The sequence below is a fragment of the Achroia grisella genome, unplaced genomic scaffold (assembly GCF_030625045.1).
Source record: "Achroia grisella isolate CSIRO2021 unplaced genomic scaffold, CSIRO_AGI_Agris_v1 utg781, whole genome shotgun sequence".
Lineage (NCBI taxonomy): Eukaryota > Metazoa > Arthropoda > Insecta > Lepidoptera > Pyralidae > Achroia > Achroia grisella.
Window position 1 is genome coordinate 559,315 of NW_026713021.1, and position 24,535 is coordinate 583,849.

At 34.4% G+C, this 24,535-nt stretch overlaps 1 protein-coding gene across 1 annotated transcript; it reads left to right on the forward strand.

The window, feature by feature from the left end:
• The first annotated feature begins 257 nt into the window (after positions 1-257).
• LOC131851170 (iroquois-class homeodomain protein IRX-5-like) lies at positions 258-22,763 on the forward strand. The gene is made up of 7 exons (XM_059201616.1): positions 258-563; positions 14,673-14,941; positions 17,653-17,826; positions 18,333-18,535; positions 19,163-19,301; positions 20,126-20,266; positions 20,643-22,763. The coding sequence occupies exons 1-6, from the start codon at positions 413-415 to the stop codon at positions 20,258-20,260; spliced, it is 1,071 nt and encodes a 356-aa protein (XP_059057599.1). The 5' UTR covers positions 258-412; the 3' UTR covers positions 20,261-20,266; positions 20,643-22,763.
• The last annotated feature ends 1,772 nt before the right edge of the window (positions 22,764-24,535 follow it).

A 24,535-nucleotide genomic window follows, 5' to 3' on the forward strand; every position in this document is an offset into this window, starting at 1 on the left:
ACTTTTTTCATGTTGGTTAAAAATAGATTTGTGCCCATTTCCTTAGTAATACAAGAAAATAGGAACAGATGGCGCTTGTTTATTTGTAAACTATTGGCCGTTTGACATTTGAATACAGCCCACGCTTTGTTTTGACATTTTCACATCCCTACTGTCATCAAAGCGTTTCCGTGCGAGAGAAATAGCAATACGATTTCACGTGAGATAGAAAAGGATAACTGCGCGACGGCGCATTAGCTTCCCGCCGTCCCCCGTACGTCAGTCGCGCTTCGTTCGGTTTCCTGTGCGTATACGAGTTATTTTGTTTTAAATTTATCGTGAACTTTCTATATATTGCTGCCATTTGTTGAACAATATAAGTGTTTATGTGTGACTCTATGTGTAGAAAGGTCTACGCATGGATTAAGTGACGATGTTACCTCCTACGGCCGGTATAGCACAAGAACAACGCGACCGGCCCGATATGGCGACATTCCAGCAACGCCGCGACGTTAGAGAATTGACAAGAGAAATTATCAGAGACGCTCGAGTAGCAAACAGACAACAATCCATGTCGCCTGGAGGTAAGTAAGCCGGTCCAAAACGACGCCACGTTTCCGCCATGGTATGTCAACTTGACATAATATGTCAAGGTGACATGTATACAAAAACAACACCTTTTTCCCCCAAAATTACTTATAGAAATGGTATTACACGGTTTTGCGGAGCTTTCCTGATCATTTCCAAAGTATTTCAGGCCTGTTACGTCACGTAATGAACCCATGTTCTCGAAACTAAAATGGCGCCAATAGCCCACATTGTCATTTCGTTAATACAACAGCTTCATAGTTTACTTTAATTCTTGCGTAATTTACACATATTATCATGTCTGTACATTCGTTAATAACAGTAATAAGTCGATGTTCGTATATTGTGCGTAGTTATTGTAATTTGGCACGTGGTAAAGTTATTTTTAGACCTGCCTAAAATACGTGATGTTCTATGCCATTTTGTGAGCCCCGATCAATAGTTTTTTACATTGTAAACTGGCCCTGCATGCTTGTAATACTCCATTCGTCCCTCATATTATGTTATCGTGCCATTTTGTATTTGTTTGTTGTTGTTATTGGACTCATTTTTGACTTATTATAATGTCGTGATGACAGTCAAATGACAGCGTCGATGGATGACAAAATGGCGGCAGTGGAGTCATTATAAAGTTAGATCACGCGCCGCGTCAGGTGGCGCTACTAATGTTTTGTTGATATTTTCTTTGTAGCATATGCATAATGTAATTTATTTTGGATATCCTTTATAATCTAATTATTATTTTTTTATATTGCAATATAATAATCCTTTATTGCGCACGGATATACACAAAAGAATTATAAAAGTACATTAAAAATAGAAAGTTATTAAAAAAGGCGGTCTTATCCCTATAAGCAATCTATTACGGACAACCTGATAATAATATAAATATAATATTGCTAAGATAAAATAAATAAATAAATAGGCTTGTTTTATGGGTATTAGGCAACTGACTTAAATACATGGATATTTTTTTGTAAATAAATACATAATATAAATAGAAAACACCCAGACCGATACAAACAATCATAATCAAGAATATAAATGTTTGCATCAACTGAACTTAATATCAACAAATTCATCCATTATATATATAATTTTATTTAAATTTATTACTAGTATTTACATAACCTAATTGTACAACTAAGAACCTAAAATTAAAAAGCTTAAAAAAAAAATAATATGATGACTAAAATATATTATTAAAAGGGGTCCCTTTAGGCAATGTTCCGAAGATACTGGCAGCGTTCCCTCTTTGAATAGCTAGACTAATTCTTTGTCCAAGGTAGCTGCCAGCTCTTCGGTCTCTATATATAATTATCTTGTCTATCATGGTATGGGGAACCTATTGGGCTTAATACCGCTGGCAGACCTTAAAGGTCTTAGTGATATTTGAATATGGATAAAGTTAACTTCCTTAGATCATTCTGACATATTTACTATGATGATTTCTTAGGTGCAATGCACCTTGCAACAACCTTATATTATTGTACCACCAATATATGCTAGATGGTAGAGATAATTTCTAATTCCTTCCCCTATTTTGTTGTACAATGTTAGATCATAGTAATATGTCCAGGTAAAACTGAACCCCTAGCGGTCCCCTCAGACTAAAGTTGTTACCGTCAGGCAGGAGTTAGCCTTCAGCCATCTCCATAAGTCCTTCTGCACTCACCAGAGGGTGATATATATTTGATAGAGATCAAATATAGATGTCATATCTTGTTCTTATTAAAGATCAAGGTATGATGGGCCTGACATAACATAAATTGATTAATTGCGCATTAAAATAATAGGGAAAAATACATTAAAGATATAATCTGATAAAGACAGTATCTTCTGAAATTGATCTAGTTTTAATTCCATACATTTTATAATATTTTAAACTGCATTGTATAAGATATTTGGTATGATGATATGGAAATAACAGATAGGGCTGATTGTTGTATACCACATTCAAAATGTGGATGTAACAGGTGTAGTCAATAAGTCAAATAATATTCCATGTCTGCTTATCTTATCATTTTTTAAATTAGGTCAATGATATTTACAAAAAGCTGTAGTATTACAAGACTATTGGATCACATTTATTTTTATGACCAATAAATAATTTTATTATTTTACATAATGATTGTGTGTCAGTAGTACAGATTTATATATATACATCTTTAGTTCTTACATAAAGGTACAATTATGTTATGTTTGTATAGTCTGATTATGATGATTCTTTTTGTGTTCCGAACTGAAGATACAACTATATTCTTATAATTCTACAATTTTATAAGTAATGTTAATAACAGACAGTAATCATAATTTTTCAAAGTAAGGGGTTTGATTGGCAGGGAATGAAAAAAATAAAGTGTTCATATGATGTATAAATTAATTGTTTCCATGCAATCTTGCAAAGATAATAATTGTAATATTTTCACATCCCTTAAATCATCAGTATGTAACTCTATTCCTCAATTCTTTAGGTATTTCTAAAGTATACTGGTGTGACAGATAGTTGGAGGGGTGGACAATAGAATAGAATAGAAAATCATTTATTCAAATAAACTTAATTTAAGCACTTTTGAATAGTCATAACAATTTGTTTTTTATCTACCACTCGTTCGGAAAGCTGTCTCATCACAAGAAGAACAGAAACTTGTGTGTTTTTTTAAATAATCCTTTAAGTTTACATTTACAATGAAACGTGTGAATACAAACTACCAACAAGCACTAATTTTTTGGGTCAAATATAATCATGCAATAAGATTAAATCAGTCGTAGTGATAAGAGCAGACCAGTTACAAGCAGCACTCGTTCACGAGTATGACGGATCAGCCAGCCATCACTGCGCTTATTTTAGGGAGCCCATTGACCCGGCCCACCACGCCGCCACATGTCTGGACATTTTAGTGAGCATGACTACTCATTCCACACGACCACGTCACAGCTACAAAAATTACTATATGGTAGTTACAGTATTCGCACTTTACATAAGGTGTCGGCAATCAATACAAAAGCCGCTACGCTATCATATATCAAGAAAGCAGTATATATATACGTTGTCCGCAAATAAACTTATTCTTGCTATATATTGCTATCATCTATAAATTCATCTATCTTATAATAGGCTTTTTTACATAACATTTGTTTAATATAAGATTTTGCCTCTCTGTAAGATTTAGCGTAGACTCTGGCAGTTTATTATAGAATCTTACGCAATTACCATAAAATGAATTACTAACTTTGTGTAGACGGCATTTAGGCAAAATTAGCTTATTTTTATTGTAAGTTTCTACTTGTACAGTCTTTAAGTTTCTTGTAACGATCTAAGTTTTTGCTTGTATACATAATATTTTCATTCTGTGAGGCAACGGTGAGGATATTTGATTGTTTAAAGCATTGACGTAATGACTCTCTAGAACCCATACCATAAATAGAACGTATGGCTCTCTTTTGTAAAATAAATATAGTATTTATAAGCTATACCCCATAGCAGTATTATGACATAATGCTATGGAAATAACTAAAATATACAAGTTTTGCCGTCGCCACGTCTGTTAATTGTCTTATCCTTCTAATTGCATAAGCAGCAGAACTAAGTCTACTGGCTAATTTTGAAATATGGGGCCCCCATTGTAACTTCGAGTCCACTGTTATTCCTAAAAAAACTGTATCATTAACAAAATTTACTATTTCATCATTAAGCAATAGCTGCGTATTTACTTGTTTTACATTAGGCAGCGTGAATTTAATGCACTTAGTTTTGTTGAGGTCAATAATAGATTATTTGAACCAATTTAGTATAGCAGAAATAGCATAATTTAAATCTAATTGATTACATTGGCGACCAATTTTAAACACTAACGAAGTATCACAAATAACACTATATCTGCAACTTTCTCTACCATGCAAGGAAGGTCATTTATATAAATTAAAAAGAGAAATGGGCCTAATATTGAACCTTGAGGAACGCCCATTTTTATATTAGTTCCCTTAGACTTTACACCTTCAATTTCTACAGTTTGCACCCTATCCTCTAGATAAGTTTTCATTAGACTTAGGTCATTGGACCATAATGTTTGAGCTTGTACAAAAGTGTTTCATGATCTACGCAATCAAACGCCTTTGACAAGTCACAAACAACATTCTCCCTGTGCATGATAGGGGCTTTACCATTTGATTTGACCATCTTGAGAAACAAGAGGAAACTCAACATAATCCAATAGTTTTTTAACTGAACATATTAGCTTTTCGTAAAATATCAATGACCTAAATTAAAATAAGATAAGATAATATATACACAATGTTATTTGATTTATTGTTGACTTGTTGATAACCGGGACTTCACCTGCTATGACATTTTGAAATGACGAAAAATTATTACGATAATTATTTGATAAAGAGGCCTGACAACTCTTGAGGTCTTGAACAATGGCAATGCATAAGTAATACAAAAATAATATTTCTGGACAATCCACATAGCGCCATCTAGTCCCAAACTAAACAGAGCTGGTGTTATGGGTATTAGACAACTGTATATATACTTTGTTTTTTTTTTTTAATTCATACATAATAGACATAGAAAACACCCAGTATAAACAATTATACTCATGAATACAAATGTTTCTGCGGTGTGAGGAATTGAACTACAATTCAGATTATTTACTATAAAAAGATACAAAAATACATATGTGGTAGAGAAATCCTTAGAACAGTAGGTCAAATCCTGCTCTCTAAATGGTAAAGAATAGTCAGTGCTCTTCCTTATAAAAATATTTTAGATGAAAATATTACAATTAGAGTTGTATTAACATTACTTTTTTTAGGTGTCATTACTTTTGCTACCCAGGTATTTATAGCTGACGGTTATCACTATTTTCTAAAAGCTGCTGTCTGTTTCTTTGACATAAAATTTGCATTGAAAGTATATCAGTGCAGTACCACTGAATGAGCCTTCAACATTTTCCAATAAGGCTGTGTATAGTGAGCTTCTTTGCCATTGAATTTTATAATGAAAAAATAATAGAGATGCTTGTAGAGACGTTTATATAGCAGAATGCAGTGACAGAAGTGACATAAAACAAAGTGTATATACAGAACATCATATTTTGAATATGGATAAAAGAATATATAAAAACTGCCAGTGACTCTCATTGTAGGTCTAACATATTTGAATTGCAAGTATATCAGTACAGTACCACTCTACGAGCCTTCAAACGAACTCGAATTATTTAATCAAACGCGTAATGGTTCAATCAAATTGTCGGACTGTCTTGGGGGCTCTTATCAGGCGGTGTCTGCGCCCGCGGTGGGCCGATTACGAGACTCTGGTAATAATAGATAGTTGAACCTGTGATTGAAGCGTAATCTAGATTTAGTGCAGGAAATGTCATGGCACGTTATCTGCGATCCACTGCGGTTAACCTAGATAACCACCGCTGCGATCTCTAGCATTTTAGAACTAGACTTTAGCGCCACTTTGCTAGCATTCTATTCTAGTCGAACATATTTTTTGATGGATATATATTAATAATATATATATATATATATGTATATATAATAAATCTATATAGATTTAATGACTTTTAGAATTAATTTTAATAGTCGCTATATCTATTAATATTTTGTACATTTTTTAGGTATATAACGTATATTCTTGGTTAAATTAATGAGTTTTATAAATTTATGAATATCAAAAGAATTAATAACAGCATTATTATCATTACATAGTATAAAGTCGCTGTCGCTGTCTGTACCTATGTATACTTAAATCTTTAAAACTGCGCAACGGATTTTGAAGCGGTTATTTTTAATAGATAGAGTGATTCATGAGGAAGATTTATATATATAATACATGTACACCCGTGCGTAGCCGGGTCGAGTAGCTAGTATGTCATATTATGTACTAAATTGTACTAGTGTTTAATATAGACACGATACATTTACGATTTCATTATAATAATAATAAACTCTTTATTCTACACAGAAGAAATATAATAAAAAACATAGTAAGTAATAACAAAAGGCGATCTTATCGCTATAAGAAATTTCTTATAGACAACCCGGAAGAGAGGACTAATTTATAAGGAAAATGTATATGGCACACACAATACACTATAATTATTAAACGAATAAATATACATACATAATATAAGTGTAAATATATAAACTTACATATATATGTACTACATATGTGAAGGAAAGAAAAAAACATGAGCTATAGCGACAGATAATGAGGTCTTAGTCGAATTTTAAATATTGTATGAGATTGAACAGATCGAATTGAGAGTGGCATATGAGATTATTATAATTATAATTAGTTAGGATTTGTAATTTGAATACTAAAATATAGTCAGTAAAGCCACAAATAGGTTTTTAGAACTAGAAACTGGTTACAAAATTTAAAAACACTTACGAAAGCATGTTCATGACATCATGACACATGTTCTCTTATGAATAGGGGAATACAAAAGTATTACTAAAAATAAATAATATTACTAATGTTATAAACCCGAAAGTTTGTGAATATGGATGCATATATGGAAGTCTGTTAGTCTTTCACGCAAAAACTACTAAACCGATTTTGATGTAACTTTACAGTAATATAGCTTATACATTAGAATAACACATACAATAAATTTCATGCGGCTGAAACTGCAGACACAGCTAGTCATTAGCAATTCTAATTTCCATTCAAAGTCTTGAAGGAGTATTTTTTGTTTAACATTACTAAATCGATGTTAGTCAATGTTTGCTACTTTGACGCTGATAGGTAATTATAAATTTATGTTTGCAATATTTCTTTTAGTTCAGCATAATGTTTAGCCGTAACAAAGTCCATTGGGTTTCGTAACGTTACACGAACAACTTATAAACGTTGCTATAATTTTTACATACCTACTGCCAATACATTTGTTGAATTAAATTCATATGGGTGATAATGATGCTGCTAATGGTTTACGCTGGCGGGGCACCAGTGTAGGATGACAGGATGAGCAATGATGATAATGAGAATGTACCACGTTGGGCTAACTGCTTTGGCCTCAAGACAGTTAACCCATCGTGGTAAATTCGTCATGAATTTATGATGGTTTCCAGGAGGAATCACGTGAAGGTCAACCTGACCATACATTGCTAGCAATCAGATCATGAATCCACATTGCTAACAATCCCCTTTCCCCCACGGGGCACCAGTGGAGAATGATAAGACGAGGATGTGGTCAGGTCAGTCAGCCCAACGTGGTAAATTTGTCAATACTTTATGATGGTTTCCAGGGGGAACCGCGTGCAGAGGTCAACCTGACATAGTAGGTACATTTCAACCAATAGGGTCATTGTCCACATTACTTACAACCCCCTTCCCCAACTGTTGAATTAAATTATATTCATGACTAAGGGATACGCACTAATAGCGGGCTATTTCGCGGCCTGTCCAAAACAGGGAAATGGCATTCTAAGTTTTAACACCGTCTTATAAGGATCAAATCGAGATGACATAAAATATGACGGATGATAACGACCTCGGTGGTCTAGCGGTTTAGCACACCTTTTGATGGTAGCGAGTTCGATCCTCGCACGTTACAAATAATTGTTTCATTAATAGGATTGCCTGTATCATCGGTCTGGGTGTTTTCTGTGTATATTGTATGTATGTACGAAAAAAGAATCTATGTATTCATATCAGTTGTCTAGTACCCATAATACAAGCTCTGCTTAATTTGAGACTAGGTCACGTGTGTATTGTCCTGTCATATTACTATTATTTTTAACAAATGTCAAATTGTGTGTATACAATTGGTGCAAACTAAAATAAATATTCTAATAAGTACATACAAATAAATAAAATTAGTGTTTGTAATTTCCAATTAACATTACACGTGATCTTTAACTTTTGTTTATTAAAATAAATAGAAGTTATAAAATTAAAATAAATTTAGCTATCTGCGAGAGAAAGTTATGTCAGAATCTGTTCAGCCATTTTAATATGAGTACCACTTTCGTATGCATTATATGTAAAGTTGTTTGTTATAAAAATTACAGACACATAAATTTTGTTTATATGTAATAGGTAGAATATCAGTATATTTTTATTTAGAAGTCTAAAAACTAAAACAAGTTAACGAACTGACAGCTGTTGTGAGGTAACAGTGGGATGGGGCGGGGCGGGGCGGGAAGGAATTGTTGGTACCGCGGACCAGTGACCTTATTGCTAGCATCGTACTATCGTGAACGGCAGGGATGTTATGGGTATAAAATATCGGATTCGGATAGGTTTCAGATATAGGAATGATTATTATACCCGATACGGATACGGATCCGGATATGGAATTATTTCGGATTATCCATTAGTTACGGATATTATTTTTTTAAAGAATAGCAAAAGTAAAATATACATAGCTAATAAAATGGTTACATAACATATCCGATATTATCCGAAACTTTTATTTCGGATTCGGTTACGGAGCTCCCTAACATCCCTGGTCAACAGCGTCTCCTGACTAGGGTTGCCAGATAGAAACTTATAAAATCCGGGACACTTCTAGGACAATGGTCTTGGGTCGTGGCCATAGTAAAATGTATTTTGTTTTTTTTTATTTTGAAAGGATTTATATATGTATTCGAAAAGGAAAACGCCATTTATTCTTAAATACATACTTTTATTAGATAGGTATTTACCTAAGTACGTAGTAGGTAATTAACGCCAGTTATAATTGTAAGATACAGTTTAGACTGAAAACTTTGATAGTAAATCTACAATCAAATTAGTAGGTTTTCAGAATTCGCGACAATAAGGTCTAATTACTGGACACGGGACAAGACGTAAGATTCCGGGACAATCCCGGATTTGCCGGCCATCTGGCCCCCTCGGAGATCATTTTTCGATGCTTTATTCAAAACTCTTACTTCGACCAATTGTAATTCCAATACTTGTAAACTGTTTCGGAAATTCGACGGTGTTGGTGGTCTGAGTGAGAACTAGACGACTGATATAAATATTTAAATACTTTTTTATGCAGTGGCGGGCAAAAATACTTTTTTTTCTCTCGTTTGTTGTTTATAATTTTTGTTACATAGCACTGAATAAAATATTTTTCTTTCTTTCTTTCTTTCTTTTATTACATAATTCCTTCATTCCTACATTCTCATTTCCTTTCCATCAATACTTGACGTGGTTTCAAAGATAGTCATATATATAATAGTTGCTTATATATGTATGCATAATATAATATTTATTTATTGAATGTATTGTATTGTTTAATTATTATTATTATTATTTATATAATTAGTAAATGTGTGTGTGTCTTTTTTTTTAAGTATACATTAGAATATTGTTATCTATTACAAAATCTTAAGCACTCTCGTTGCCCGTTAACTACCACCTCTGTCACAGCGTTAGGTTGGCTGGAAGAGATCTCTTGCAGAGATAAGCCCTCCCTTGCTAACATTATTGTATAACTGTCTTTGTTTATTAATGTAATAAGTGCAATAAAGTATATATAATAATTTTTAAGATCTCGGTTAAATCCCATTTCCTCTTCAGTTAAATTTTCCTGTATTCCTTTTTACTATGTGTCTTGTTCCTTTGCGTACACCATTGTTGTTTTGTATTTGCATTTTTCTGTATGTATATGTTTCATATAGAAAACACCCAGACCGGTACAAACAATTATACTCATGAATACAAATGTTTACACCGTGCGAGGAATCGAAGCTGCGACCATCGGAAGTAAAGCGGTGTGCTAAAACGCTAGACCACCGAGGTCGTCAAATAAATATGATATTCAAAGTTTGTAAAATAATAATTAATAGTGCTATCCAAGGTCAATATTACACGCGAAGTCGAGGGCACAAGGTAGTCATTCATGAAAACAGTCCATGGAAATAGAAATAATCTTTATTCAAATAAACTCATTACAAGCGCTTTTGAATAGTCGTATATTGATTCTACCACTCACTCGAAATGCAGATTCATCACAAGAAACTTATGTGTATCTCTTTTGAATAGATTTTTTTTATATAAGTAATTACAGTATAACAAGTAAGAGGCATGCGATAATCAACATAGAAATCGCTACGCACTCATTATTAGTGATACAATGAAGTATAATGAGTGATTATTAGTGGTCTCATTGTAATGATCCACTAGTACCTTCGAAATTCAATGTGAAATGCGTTTGGCGATTCAAACAGCAAAAGCTGGGTAGTTGTCGATAACGCCTAATTCTTATTTCTGGGATACGAATCGCAACTAACACTTAAAGTCGCCTTGTGCTGGCGGGGCGCGAATCGATCGGGGTGAACGACCCGTGACGCAACGGTTCGCCAAGGGCATCCGTATTTACAAGCGGGAATTCAAACCCTGCCTCAATCTAACATTGTTAGCTAAATTGGTTGACACGATACACAATTCTAGGTCTTAGCAGCGTACATTTTTAATATAATGATTTATATGGAACTATTTACGTGATTTGGTTTCTTTTTATGAAAATAAAAATTTTTAAATAAAAGTACCCTAAGTCCGCTCAATTTTCCTAAAAAGGTGTACAAAGTTTTTGCTTCACGTATAAATATGAATCTGCCCAGCTGTTTACGCGACTTCATCCACAGGGATTAAGTTTTCTTTTTATTAAAATAAAAATACCCTAAGTTCGCGCAATTGTCCTTAAAAGGTGTACAAAGTTTTTGTTTCACATATTAATATATAGATAATACAGATTTGACTGCCTTGGTGGTTTGGTTTAGCGGTTACACCGCCCTACTTTCCGATGGTCGCGGGTTCGCTTCCTCGCACGGTGCAAACATTTTTATTTATGAGTATGATTGTTTATATCGGTCTGGCTGTTTTCTACGTATATTATATATGTATTTACAAAAAAAACTTATGTGTTTATATTAGTTTACTAGATAACTATTATAAACACAAACTGCTTACCGTGAGACTAGATGGCGCTGTGTTAATTGTCTAGGGTTATTTATTTTATTTATTTATACATAATTTTTTGGCATACAAACAAGAACATATTTGATTAATATCATAAAACAAAATGTTTTGAGGAGATGATCTGAGGACATTGTTTCCTCGTCAAACAATCAACGGCATTCTAAAGGATAACACAGTGTTTCTTAACATAAATCCCACTCGACCGACAGGGGGGTCATTTGATTGTTAAGAAGGGCAATTCGAAAATGGACTATTAAAATTATATAGTATATGAATTTCATTTATTCATTATATGTTTTGAAAATTTACTTAGTTTCATTAAAGAATTCCTAATGATTTCTTCCTAAAATCTATTATTTAAGTTTCTTAAGTAAACAATTCACCGGAGGGACATAAGAATATTAGACAGACTAAGGTGGGGTGTGGCACTGTCTACAACTGCTTCCAGAAACATAAAAAAAAAAGAAGAAAAAACTTGTGTCTACTCTGTATTGTGTTCATATCTGTAACCTAACTAATCATTATATATTTATTCAATAAATACATTTTAAAATAAAAAAAAGCTTACTTTGACGGTTTCGAATGCCTCCGTTACTGAATAGACACTAAAAAGATTGAGAAACACTGGGATACCACATTGTCAATGTAACTGGTTGAGAGTTATATCGATTTATCAATTGAGGTATGTTATCTTTACAAAGTCATGGCTAAAGTCATCTTGTGTAGGTCCAACGTATTAATATACAATGCATAAGAGTTTGAACGTTCTAAGCTTGGAAGCTATCGGACGGTATTGATAAAATCTTTGCCTTTGATAGATCAATTCTTGAGGATTTTATTATGTATGGCCCACGGGGTCATACGCGTGAAATTTATAGCCTATGTATTAATCTGATGTTCTGAAAGTTTCATCAAAATCCATACAGTACTTTTTGCGTGAACCATCCATCACTACTCAAAAACTTTCGCTTTTATAATATTAGTAGGATAATGGAATGTTGTACTCGACTGCGTTAACGTTTAATTTACGCTGGCGGAGCACCAGTGGAGATTGATAAAATGAGCATAAGGTCAGGTCAGTTAGCCCATTGTGACTAAATCACCAACCTGTTTCCAGGGGGACTGCATAGAGATAATCCTGGCTTAGTGGTGGAGTAATGAATAGAATAGAATAGAAAATCATTTATTCAAATAAACTTACATTGAAGCACTTTTGAATAGTCATTACATTTTTTTTTAATCTACCGCTCGTTCGGAAAGCTGTCTCATCACAAGAAGAACGAGCAAGAAACTTGCGTGTTGCTCTTTTAAATAATTTTATTATTACTTTACATTTTTAAGTTTAAGTGTGTGAATACAAACCACCAATTAGCACTAATTCAATTAAATACTCAAAAAGAAAAAATATTGAATATATAACCAACTGGTTAAACAATTAATACGATGAAATCAGTCATAGTGATCAATCAATCACCCGTTCACGAGTATGACGGATGAGCCAGCCATCACTGCGCTCGACCATATTTTAGGGAGCCCAATGACCCGGCCCACCACGCCGCCACAAGTCTGGACTGGACATTTTAGTGAGCATGACTACTCAAAACACTAGACCACGTCAAAGCTACTTACAATTGCCATCAATGGAGTAAATTGTTCACATTATTAACAATCCCCTTCCGCCAATTCTTGAGGATTTTTATTGGTTATTATATTTATTGGTCATCACGATTCGACGCTTAGGAGCGGAGCTGATTTCGTAGCGCTAGCGGGTAAAGTGATAGAATGTGATAGCCACCATTTCATTTAAAATAAACGGCTGGTGAAACCGCGAGTTACAGTTAGTCTAGTCGATAATATAACAATAATACACACAACACCCTTCCACACTTACATACATACACACACACACACACACACACACAAAAACACACACACACACAGTCTTTTACAGAAGAAACAAATTCTTAATATAATAATAAATAACTAGAAGAGCGTGATCTCCTATCACAAGTATTTAATTATGCTTACAAGGAGACGGTTTAAGGAAATATATAAATAAGAATATGTGATTGTTGATATGTAAAAAAAAATTGTAAAACATCTATGTTAATGAAATAAATTTATTATTATTATTAATATATCCGTTGGACTACATGCTGACGCGATGTTACAATTTTCATGAGTCAACAACATGAACAGGGTCGAGCGTGTTTACGCAAATGTAAACAGATTTCACACGTAACAATCGTGTCTGATGTATTCCGTATGTAATATTTACCGTTGTAACGCTTTGTCTTATGTTTTGGTTATTGGTTTTTTTTTTTGTTACTGCAATGACAAACATGCTAAGGTCTACCTGATAGTAATTGGCAACCGTCGCCTATATAAAATATCATCTGTAATTTGTTTAACATCAAAAACAAAATAAGTAAAAACTTTGTAACGTTTTTATGAAAATTGCGAGGATAGAGGAGTATGAAATTTCGCACACTTATAGTTTACTAGCTGACCCCACAAAGTTTGTTTTGCGATATAATTAAAATCGCTATTAAAAATATGGGTTGGTGATAGAAGGGTGATAATTTAGGGTTGTATAATAATAATAACAATCTTAGGACAATTCACACAGCGCCATCTAGACCCAAGTTAAGCTAGCTAAAGCTTGTTTTACGGGTAATAGATAACTGATACAAGTACATAGATATGTTTATTTCGTAAATACATAGTACATACATATTATACATAGATAACACCCATACCGATACAAACAATCATACTCATGAATACATGCATGCATAAACATGTGTAATGTTTGTGCCATGCGAGGAATTAAACCCGCGACTATCGGTCGTAAAACGGTGTGCTAGACCGCTAGACCACCGAGGTCGGCAAATTAAATATGTAAGGTTTTTTGAAGTTTAGTTACGCAATAAATTTCTGAACGCACCCACAACGTTTGACAGGTATCAGCCGTTTGTATGGGAAAATATAATTGTTATTTTTGTACTTTACATGCAATTTATTCATATTTTATATATATAGATAAATCTGTACTTTAGCATTTGCATATATATATTTAAATATATTATATATCTACATTATACATCTATTAGTAGGATAATAACAGTATTGTGTTACACAAATCTAACGTATTACTTTTTATCTTCACCAGCAAGAGACCGCTTCCCGTCCACGTCATCAACGGACGAGAATGAAAGCGGGACAGATGGCGAAGCGGACAGATCGCGCCGTACGAGTATGACACACGGACTACCGAACCCACCGCCCGGCATCATCACAGTCCGCAAGCGACGCGGAAACCTCCCCAAGCACTCGGTGAAGATACTGAAACGATGGCTGTACGACCACAGATACAACGCGTACCCCAGCGACGCGGAGAAACTCACGCTGAGTCAAGAGGCCAATCTTACTGTATTGCAAGTAAGTATAACTTTGACCACCATCCGTCAGACAGGAGTTGGGCTTCAGCCGCTCCATAAGTCCTTTCGAAAGTTTGGAGTATTAACTTCAATATATTTTAGGATAATCAGTTGACCAATATGTAATGTCACAAATTATTGCGAGGTAACAGATTGAGCTGGTATGGGCATGTTATGCGGAGGAACGAGGATCATGTCTTATGGAAAGTGTATAATATGAATGTGGATGGATGTAAAGGGAGAATAAGAATGGATGGATTGTGTGAAAGAAAATCATTTATATCAATAGAGAACTTAATTTAAGATAAAGGCAAGGCAATGATGATGACAAATTAATAGTCACCGTCGTGCCCTTTAAGGCAATACATATATATATTTTTATCTAAACTCGTTCGGACGATATATAGCTGTCTCATCACAAAAGCCCCAATGTTTGACCACATTCCATCGCCTGAGATACAATTAATAAACCTGAACTGTGTGTTGCTGCTTTTAAATAATCCAATGATGAATTTACATTTACAACTGTGAAACATGAAAACTACATTTTTGACCAACAATCTCGCGATATATGTGATATTTTCGATCAAATATAATCATGCAGATAAAAAAGAATATTGGAAATATATCTACTTCCTCCCTCTCTCATCCAATACTTTTCATCCAACTTGTTGACCAGACCAGTCCCCGAAGTTATCAAGCATTAACACGTTCAGGGTGGCCCAAGAACTTTCCGTGAGTGACTGTTGCTTGAAAGGAACACTGCCAGTTGCCTCACTGCGCTCGACCATAGTTGCCCGGTAAGTGGTGAGGCTTATCACTTCGGGGGCCATGGACCCGTAGAGGTCCAACCACGCCGCCACATGTCTGGACATTTTAGTGAGCATGACTACAAGATCCCACACGACCACGTCATCGGCAAATACGGCTATCAAAAATTACTATATGGACGTTGGAGGATTGGCGTAGGGTCATCTTTCTGACGAGACGAAGGTCAATCTGTGGGCTCTGATGCATGCGCAATCAACGACCAGGTAAAACGCTAGAGATCATATATCAAGAAGCATGGCGGATGAAAATTAAAATTATAACGTTGATGGACCCGATATAATACAAGGATTGGAAATATGAACTTGCTATATATTGCTATCATCTATAACCATTGAATATCTTATAATAGGTCATTTTTTACATAACATTTGTTTAATATAAGATTTGAATTGCCTCTCTGTAATCGAGCAAAAGAATTTAGTGTCTTGACCCAAGTCGGAAAAACAAAGAAGTGTATAATATGAATGTGGGTGGATGTCGACAGTATGCCAGAGAGGGGACGCCCTAACAAAAGAAATGAAGAAATAAAATGAGATGTTGTGTCAAACGGTCAAAAGATGATGCGTTTTTAACTTTGTAGTCATTGATGTCATAACTAGTTTAGTAATAGAGAGCAACTTATATTGTTTAATTCAGATATGACGATCCTGTGTATCTATTGAATTTAGAACAGTGGTACACATCAGCAGAATGTATATACTGCTGTCCCGGCAAACGTTGTTTTGCCTTAAAGTAAAAAATAAAAAAGGGGATAAACATTTAGAATGAAAAATAGATGTTGACCGAAATTATTAATACGCTCACAAAATATATATATATATATATATATATATATATATATATATATATATGTATGGGAAGTAGATTAGAAACGGTCTTATCGTCCGCTGAAGCTTTTAAGGCTAGCTGCGGCCAACAGCATTAGAGTAGACCGAAAAAAAATCTAATTGGACCTACTCCAATTCATGCATTGTTTATAATTCAATATATAAGCGATATCATATAAGCGACTTCGTATATACTCTACAAATCATATAAAAATATCTTTATTCGTGTAAGTTTATTTATTACAGATTTTTATGGTATGTCTAAAACTACTCAGCGGGCGTATTATGAACTCTTATTCCCAGTCAGTTTACAGCTTAAACTGAACTGCCTGGCGATATCGTATTACAGTCAGCGGTCACGTGACAGCTGAACGTCTTCTGCCCGAAAACTGACCGGCTATTTCGTATTATGAGCGCAGTTCGAGCTAAGAACTGAAAAGAAACTCAGCTCTTGTTCTTTTCAAATGTGCTTGGTATATGTTTGCAAAAATGCAGATTCATTCTTAAATTCATAAGTAGGCAGAATAGAGTGACCATCATACTATTGCAATCTAACCATAATAAACTACAATTCCAAAAATCCTAAGTATTAAAAAAACCTAACCTAAACCCAAAAAACCTAGAACAGGGCTCTCCGAACTATGATGCCTTAGGAACATAATGATTGCAGTAGTTCCAAATGCCCAGAGTTTTAATTTTAATTGTTCTGCCCTTAAATCTTAATCTTAATAAAGTTATAAAGTTTGTAAGTATGGATGTTTGTTCTTACACGCAAAAACTACTGGATGGATTTTGATGGAACTTTACAGTAATATAGCTTATGCATCAGAATAACATATAGGCTATATTTTTTTATTGAAATTTAAGGCGTGAAACCATGTTTGTTGCTCTTTTACGCAAAAACTACTGAACGGATTTTCATGAAACTTTACAGTAATATAGCTTATGAATAGGCTATTTTTTTTATCGAAATTTATATATTGAAATTTAACGCGTGTGAAACGCGGGCACAGCTTGTAAACAAATGTAATTCAAAAGTTAATAAAATATTCAGGTATGCAACTGGTTCATCAACGCTCGCCGCCGCATCCTGCCCGAGATGATTCGTCGCGAGGGCCACGACCCCTTACACTATACGATATCGCGTCGTGGTCGCAAGCAACCGACGGCGTCTGGCAGCGGATCTGGAGGTGTCGTCGTGGCTTCGTGGGAAGGCATCGATGTTGAGGTAAGATATTGGTTCAGAGTTGTAGCTAGTAACATAAGAGAATATTTAGTCATGGAAATGACATGAGAATGCACGCAATGTGACGACGACCGCGAGTACCTTCTCGTCACAAGGGAGAAGGGATGGAGAATCCTTACTTTTATTATAAATCTGAAAGTAACTCTGTCTGTCTGTCTCGCTCGCTTTCAGACCAAAACTACTGAACCGATTTAAATAAAATTTGGTACACAGATAGTCTAGACCCTGAAAAATGACAGGCTACTTTAAATTACGAAATAAGGGTTGAAAGGGGAGATGAATTTGTATAGAAAATCGATATTTTTGAAGCAAGAACGTTGAAATTTCTTTTTTTTAGATTTTTTGTTTAGATCATAAAATATTATCTTTATTTGGTCAAGATCACTATAACACGCGGACGAAGTCGCGGGCACAGCTAGTAATAAATAAATCGTGTATTTCGATAAAAGATCAAGAAAAAAGATGATCAATGAATGGTTCCTTTTCAGAACGAACAGGATCGCAGTCAGGAGCACGAGTACAGCGATGGATTGCTCGTATACCGTAGCGACGGTGATGATATAGGCGATGGCGAGGAAGGATACTCATCCAGCGCAGTCAGCGAGGAAGAAGTCAAATACGACCCGACGGTATGGCAGTCTGTTATACGCTACGGACCTGAGGACAGAGAGCTGCATCCAGCTGCTAGAGGGTAAATATATGTCTGATTGTATTTTTTTATTATTTGGAATACTGGCAACACTACTTTCATATACTGCTGTCTAACAATAATATTACAGGATATGTTTTATAACATAACACTTTTGTAGGGTTGTGGTGTTACTTAGTCTATCTTTTCATTCTTCCATCCTCTAATTACAATATCTATCTTCCACGATAATAGTTTCAATTTGTTTTAAATGTAAATTTTCAATAGGAACTTATATTAATACTGTTTGATGAAATTAACAATTTTGTAATGTAAATTAGTTTTTAGACCAGTACATCATTCCTTACATAGAAATTAACAGCTAACTATGTAATTTATTTATTTATTTAAGATAAGGTACTCACCACACTTACAGATATACCAAAGCGTGTAGTGAGCCAATAATATAACATAACGAATAATGTAATTACATAAAAAACAACAAACAACACTCAATAAACTTATTAATATTGTCGTGAAAATATCGACCTCTGGCTGCTCCGAAACCAAGCTATTGAGCAGCGAGGTAGCTTGATAACTGGGAGTGCATGTGCGAATTTAGGCTTTAAATCTGTCCATTCCTGTATATCTATGATCTATATAATAAAAGCTTTCGTGATTGTGACGCAGCACGGCAGCGGTGGTGACGGTTCGCACTTCAGAGTCCGAGGAAGGTGAAGGCGAGGGCGGCAGCGGCGGCGCCGGCGGCTGGCACCCGCAGCTCGCGCACCTCCCGCAGCTGCCGCACCCGCTGCGCAGGCGCCTGCAGGTACGCACCCACACCTCTCCGGACCAAATTATGACTTGAATAAGGAGGAGCAAGGAACAAGACGACGTTGTCGACTACATATGGACCAGGAGTAATCTGCCATTGAATTACCAGCCAGGGGAATGGGATTGTTACTAGTAAACACATTGCTAGCAATATATTGTGTCAGGTTGACCTCCACGTGGTTCCTGGAAACCATCGTGATAAATTCTTGGTGAATTTACCACTATGAGCTAACTGACCTGACTTCATGCTCATCTTATTATTCTCCACTGGTGCCCCGCCAGCGTCAACCGTTAGCACAGGCAGGTGCTCCATTCCATTATCATCCATAAAAAACTGCCATTGAGGATGACGCAGCTGGAGTCGAGATACAACGCGTGTTTCGAAGCCTTTGTGGCCCAAGGTGAGATTCGACCAACATGCTGCCCAGCTTTGTGAACGACTAATTATTTAGAATCTGAGGGACCGCTAATGCTGTTCAAAACTTCACTAGACGATAGGGAGCGAGTGCAGATGGCACTCCAAATCCTCGGAAGGTCTGAAGGCCAATTTCGATCCCCGTTTGAATTGGACAGGGGGGATCGTTTGAATGGACGGGGGATCGATCGGAGGGGATCTAAACGAAGTATATACAGAGTCTACGCGGTTGTAAGTATTTGCACTGATGATTAATTAATTCCCTAGTATATATCTAGATCGCGACATTCCTAGACCTAGATAGCTAATGAGATGGATGTCAGATATACCAAAGCGTGTAGTGAGCCAATAATATATTAGGGACATTCCTAGACCTAGATAGCTAATGAGATGGATGTCTGCAGGTTGTGCCAGCCGGCAGTGCGGGCGTGTCAAGTGCAGAAGGCGAGCGGGACAAGTTCAAGTGCCTGTACTTGCTGGTGGAGACCGCCGTCGCCGTCCGCCAGCGGGAGAAGGAGGCCGAGGAGGTGCCCGTCTAGTGACCGGTATGTATACATATTTAACTATAACCAGAGGTTGGGTGAGTGTGTGAGAGGGGTATTTGTTGTCCATCTAGACAAGTTAGCTAAAGCCTGTCTTATGGGTACTAGAGAACTGATACAAATAGACAGTTTTTTTTCGTAAATTAATATATAATATTCATAGAAAACACCCAGACCGTTACAAAAAATCATACTCATGAATACAAATCTTTGTGTCGTGAGTGGAATTGAACCCGTCACCATCGTACGTACAGCGGTGTACTAAACCGTTAGACCACCAAGGTCTTGTCTCAAAATTGATACTAATTTTTTTTATGTTGCCCAGATTTGAACGGACAGCCTTAGGTCATAGATATAAACCTGTATATTTTCTTTGCAGATACATGAAGTCGTCTCGGCAGCTGTGTTGAGAGTGAACCAACCAATCGGATACGGTACACGGCTATGACTAACGTATTTTATAGCTTCCATTATTGTAGACTTCACCGTAACATACTACGAACGTAGATCGTGTAGTTAGCGACCGTTTGCTTTATATACGAATGTAAGATGTCGCACGCTGTTATACCACAGAGTACATTATTTACAGAGTGTAAACTTGACTTGAGCACTAGCTTAACATTTTGAAACTCATTGAAAACTTATTTCTCATAATGGTACCGGCATTTTTTTTTTATCGTTAATTACGTATATTATTTTTTAAATGTTTTTAATGTACAATAATTTGAGGTTTACATTGTTTAACCCCTAGATTTATTTCAATTAAAGTGCCCAAGGGTGATCACCTTTCCCAACGTGTCAATTTACTTTCGTTGCAGAGTGATCCACCGGTGGGCATGCGGTCTTTAACGTGTTAAGTAGTATTATTAAAAATTATGAAAACTACTGAAAATATTGTAAACATCACTCAATACTTTAGGAAGATTGATAAGATTTTTATGTATATTATGAAATGATGTACCGTTTTGCCATTAAAAGTATACATGAAGTCATGTCGGTTAGTCTGTCGTGGCAATTTACCAGGAATTAACAGATTGTCACCAGGAGAAAGCACTTGGTGCAAACAAAATGAGAGAGCTCAAAAGATTTGTACAGGTCGTAGAGATCTTAGCCACCGTACAATAGTCCAAAATAAAAAAGGCACTTGGAGGTCTATGTGACATGGTAAATGACTAGTAATCAAGCCACTAGTCCAGTAACAATCCTATTTCCCTTCTCACCATTATTGCTAGGTATGTACCCTGTCAAGTGGACCTCCACGTGGTCTCTCTGAAGTCCATTGTGGTCTATTCCTCAACACGACGGTCTAACTGACATGACTTCACACTCGGATGAAATAACCTTCACAGCCTATACTATTAGCGTAAATAAAATAAAAATTAAATTGTACTGTCCACAGTATTATTCATACTTATCTTGTTTTTATTTCAAAAATTATAAATTTCGAGAATGAGCACTGACAAAAAATTTCCACTCTGTTTATGTATAATCTATGGTAATAGCACAGCCGTAGCATTTAGTGAATATAATCCATTTTATTAATTGTTAAACAGCAAATGCATTATTTATATTATTAACCTAGTCCGAACACGAATAATTTTATGGTAAATAAAGATATTTACCTCTCTCGAAGTTTCGAGAACGTCGAGAGGTAAATGCCTTTGTTTGCCATAAAATTATTCGTGTTAAGACCCGGTTAATAATATAAATAATGTATATTAAACACGAAAATTCAAAAACTTCAAATGCATTGTTTTTAAAGATATTAGTCATTTAAAAATAAGTTAATAACTTACGATAATTAAACTGACTAAACATTTAGATTAACAATATGGACTTACATTAATGACAATATATACCAACATAAGTGATATATAACACGTGTGATAGATATCATATATATTAATAATTATGTACGGTATGTGGAATCATAGAATTTCGTATTGAATACCGACCGTTCAGTGCAGATTCTCGTCTCTCAGAAAAAGTCAGTTTTTTACAAATAACAAAGATTTACTAATAAATAACCGACACGAAAAAATAAAAAGAAAATGGTATCTGTGACTGGAGCGGAAAGACAACAAGTATTTTATTCAAAATCAGAATAATACTAATAAATGTGTACCTATATTTCCCAAGAGGGGCTTACTGCGAAAAAGTAACAAATAGTCAAAAGCGACATAAAAACAGATATAAAAAATACAAAGTTTATAAGTGGACAGGCTGCCATCACCAGTATAAATCTAAAATATTTACTACTTTAAATTACTCCCATTTTTTTATTAAGTGTCGCGTTTTGTTGTGAATTTTTTGTTATTTGTATAAATTTATGTTATTACGTTGTTAACGAGTGATATTGATATTTTTTTAATTGATCTCTACTAGGACGTTGATCTCCAATACTTGTCACTCACGAGTCTAGGTAGAACTTTGAATAAGGGCGAGCACAATAGGTCTATACAGATCCACCCCAATTAAAAAAAAAGACTTTGATGTTTTTTTTAAACAAGGGGTTTCCACTAGAGTTGTTATGAATGTTCGGTAGGAAAATTAAATTTTCGTAGCATCTCTGATCTTTAAATGTGCATTATTTCAAGATAAAGTACATATTAATATATATAATATCTACCACGCAATAACACAACATTTTTGTTCCAAGTGTATACATATAGAGTGGAAAGAGCGAGCACAATAGATCTACGTAGGTCGCAGTGCTACAGGTCTAAAGCACCTGACCAGAACCCAAACCCCTCAATAAATATACCTTATAGATCCCAGGCAAGCGTATATAATCTGATTCAAATAACAATATACATAATAAATAAGATTACTTATGATATTAGACTAAACTCCTTACCCACTAGAACTACTCATCACTGTGTTAGTTTGACTGGAGTATATATTTTTAGAAAGGTATTACATTATCAGATATATATAATCACATCTACATTTTGTAGACATAAATATACGATTGAAACAATACTTATACCGTTACTGCCAATATATACAAATAAAATGACACATAGAAATAAGATGAATCCTTTATTGTTCCTCCAACAGAAAACAGAGTTAAATAAACTACTATTTAATTACAACACGTGAAAATACACCGTTAATCTTCCTAAAATTAATAAAATAAAATATTATCAATAAACAGAAGACATTATTACAATTAGCAAGACTTAAAATTAACAGAACAATAATAAAATATATGTTAGAATATATATTACAAGGTCTTATCGCTACCAGCCATTAGACATGTGACATTCTGTATAAAACAATTATTTTTGTTAGCATAACAATCGATTTTTCTAAAAATAGTCGATTTTAGACTCTAGTACACATATAGTTTTCTTGTTATAATCAGGATATCAGTTTATCTCCTGTTCCGTGAACACTTGGGTTTATCTTTTCATTTTTACATACCTTTGTATTATGCTGTCTGTACGTATCTATTTAAACTACGCAATTTTATTGCAGCTTTCAGCAATAGATACGAGTGATCAAAGAAGGTTTAATATGTATATTAAAGAAAAAATACACCCGTGCGAAGTCAGGATGGGTCGCTAATTATGAAATAAAATAAAACATGATAAATCTACACTTATATGATAATAATAAACATTTACTAAGGCACTGCTTAAATTTGCACCATTGGTATTATAACAATATAATATGTTTTATAAATACAATATTCATCTTTAGCTCAGTATAAATGAGAAAGTTTGTCAAGATAAATGCATGTTTGTTACTTTTTTACACAAGAAATACAAAAATTATTTGAATGAAATTAAGTAATGGATAGTTGGTATTTCATAAAATATTTAATTTGTATTTCTTTTATTATCATAAAATGTAAAGTAGGTATTTTATAAACTGTATACATACAATTGCGTATGAACTATTTAAAAATTGAAGCAATATATATGGAAAAGGGAAAACTAGCATGTTTAATATAATAGACATGACATATTTAAGTATGTTCTTGAATTAATTCCACATTCGTATTCTAACAATATAAATACATAATGTACACAATATTGCTAGATCTCTATATTATTAATCGAAATATATACACTAACATATTTTATATATATCAAATAATATTTAACTAAATCTATGTTCTACTCCCAATTTATATTTAAAATCCAGTACGCTATTAATATATCAACTGCCTGTAATTTATATCATTTTATAAATTAACTACAATAAAAATATGAAAGTGACTTCTAACTTAAAAAAAAATATACTTTGCAAACCATAGAAATCTAA

Coding starts and splice junctions, on each gene's coding strand:
- LOC131851170 (XM_059201616.1), top strand. CDS start 413: ATGTTACCTCCTACGGCCGGTATAGCACAAGAACAACGCGACCGGCCC. Junction 14,942..17,652: donor CCAATCTTACTGTATTGCAA/GTAAGTATAACT, acceptor TAAAATATTCAG/GTATGCAACTGGTTCATCAA. Junction 19,302..20,125: donor CGCTGCGCAGGCGCCTGCAG/GTACGCACCCAC, acceptor GGATGTCTGCAG/GTTGTGCCAGCCGGCAGTGC.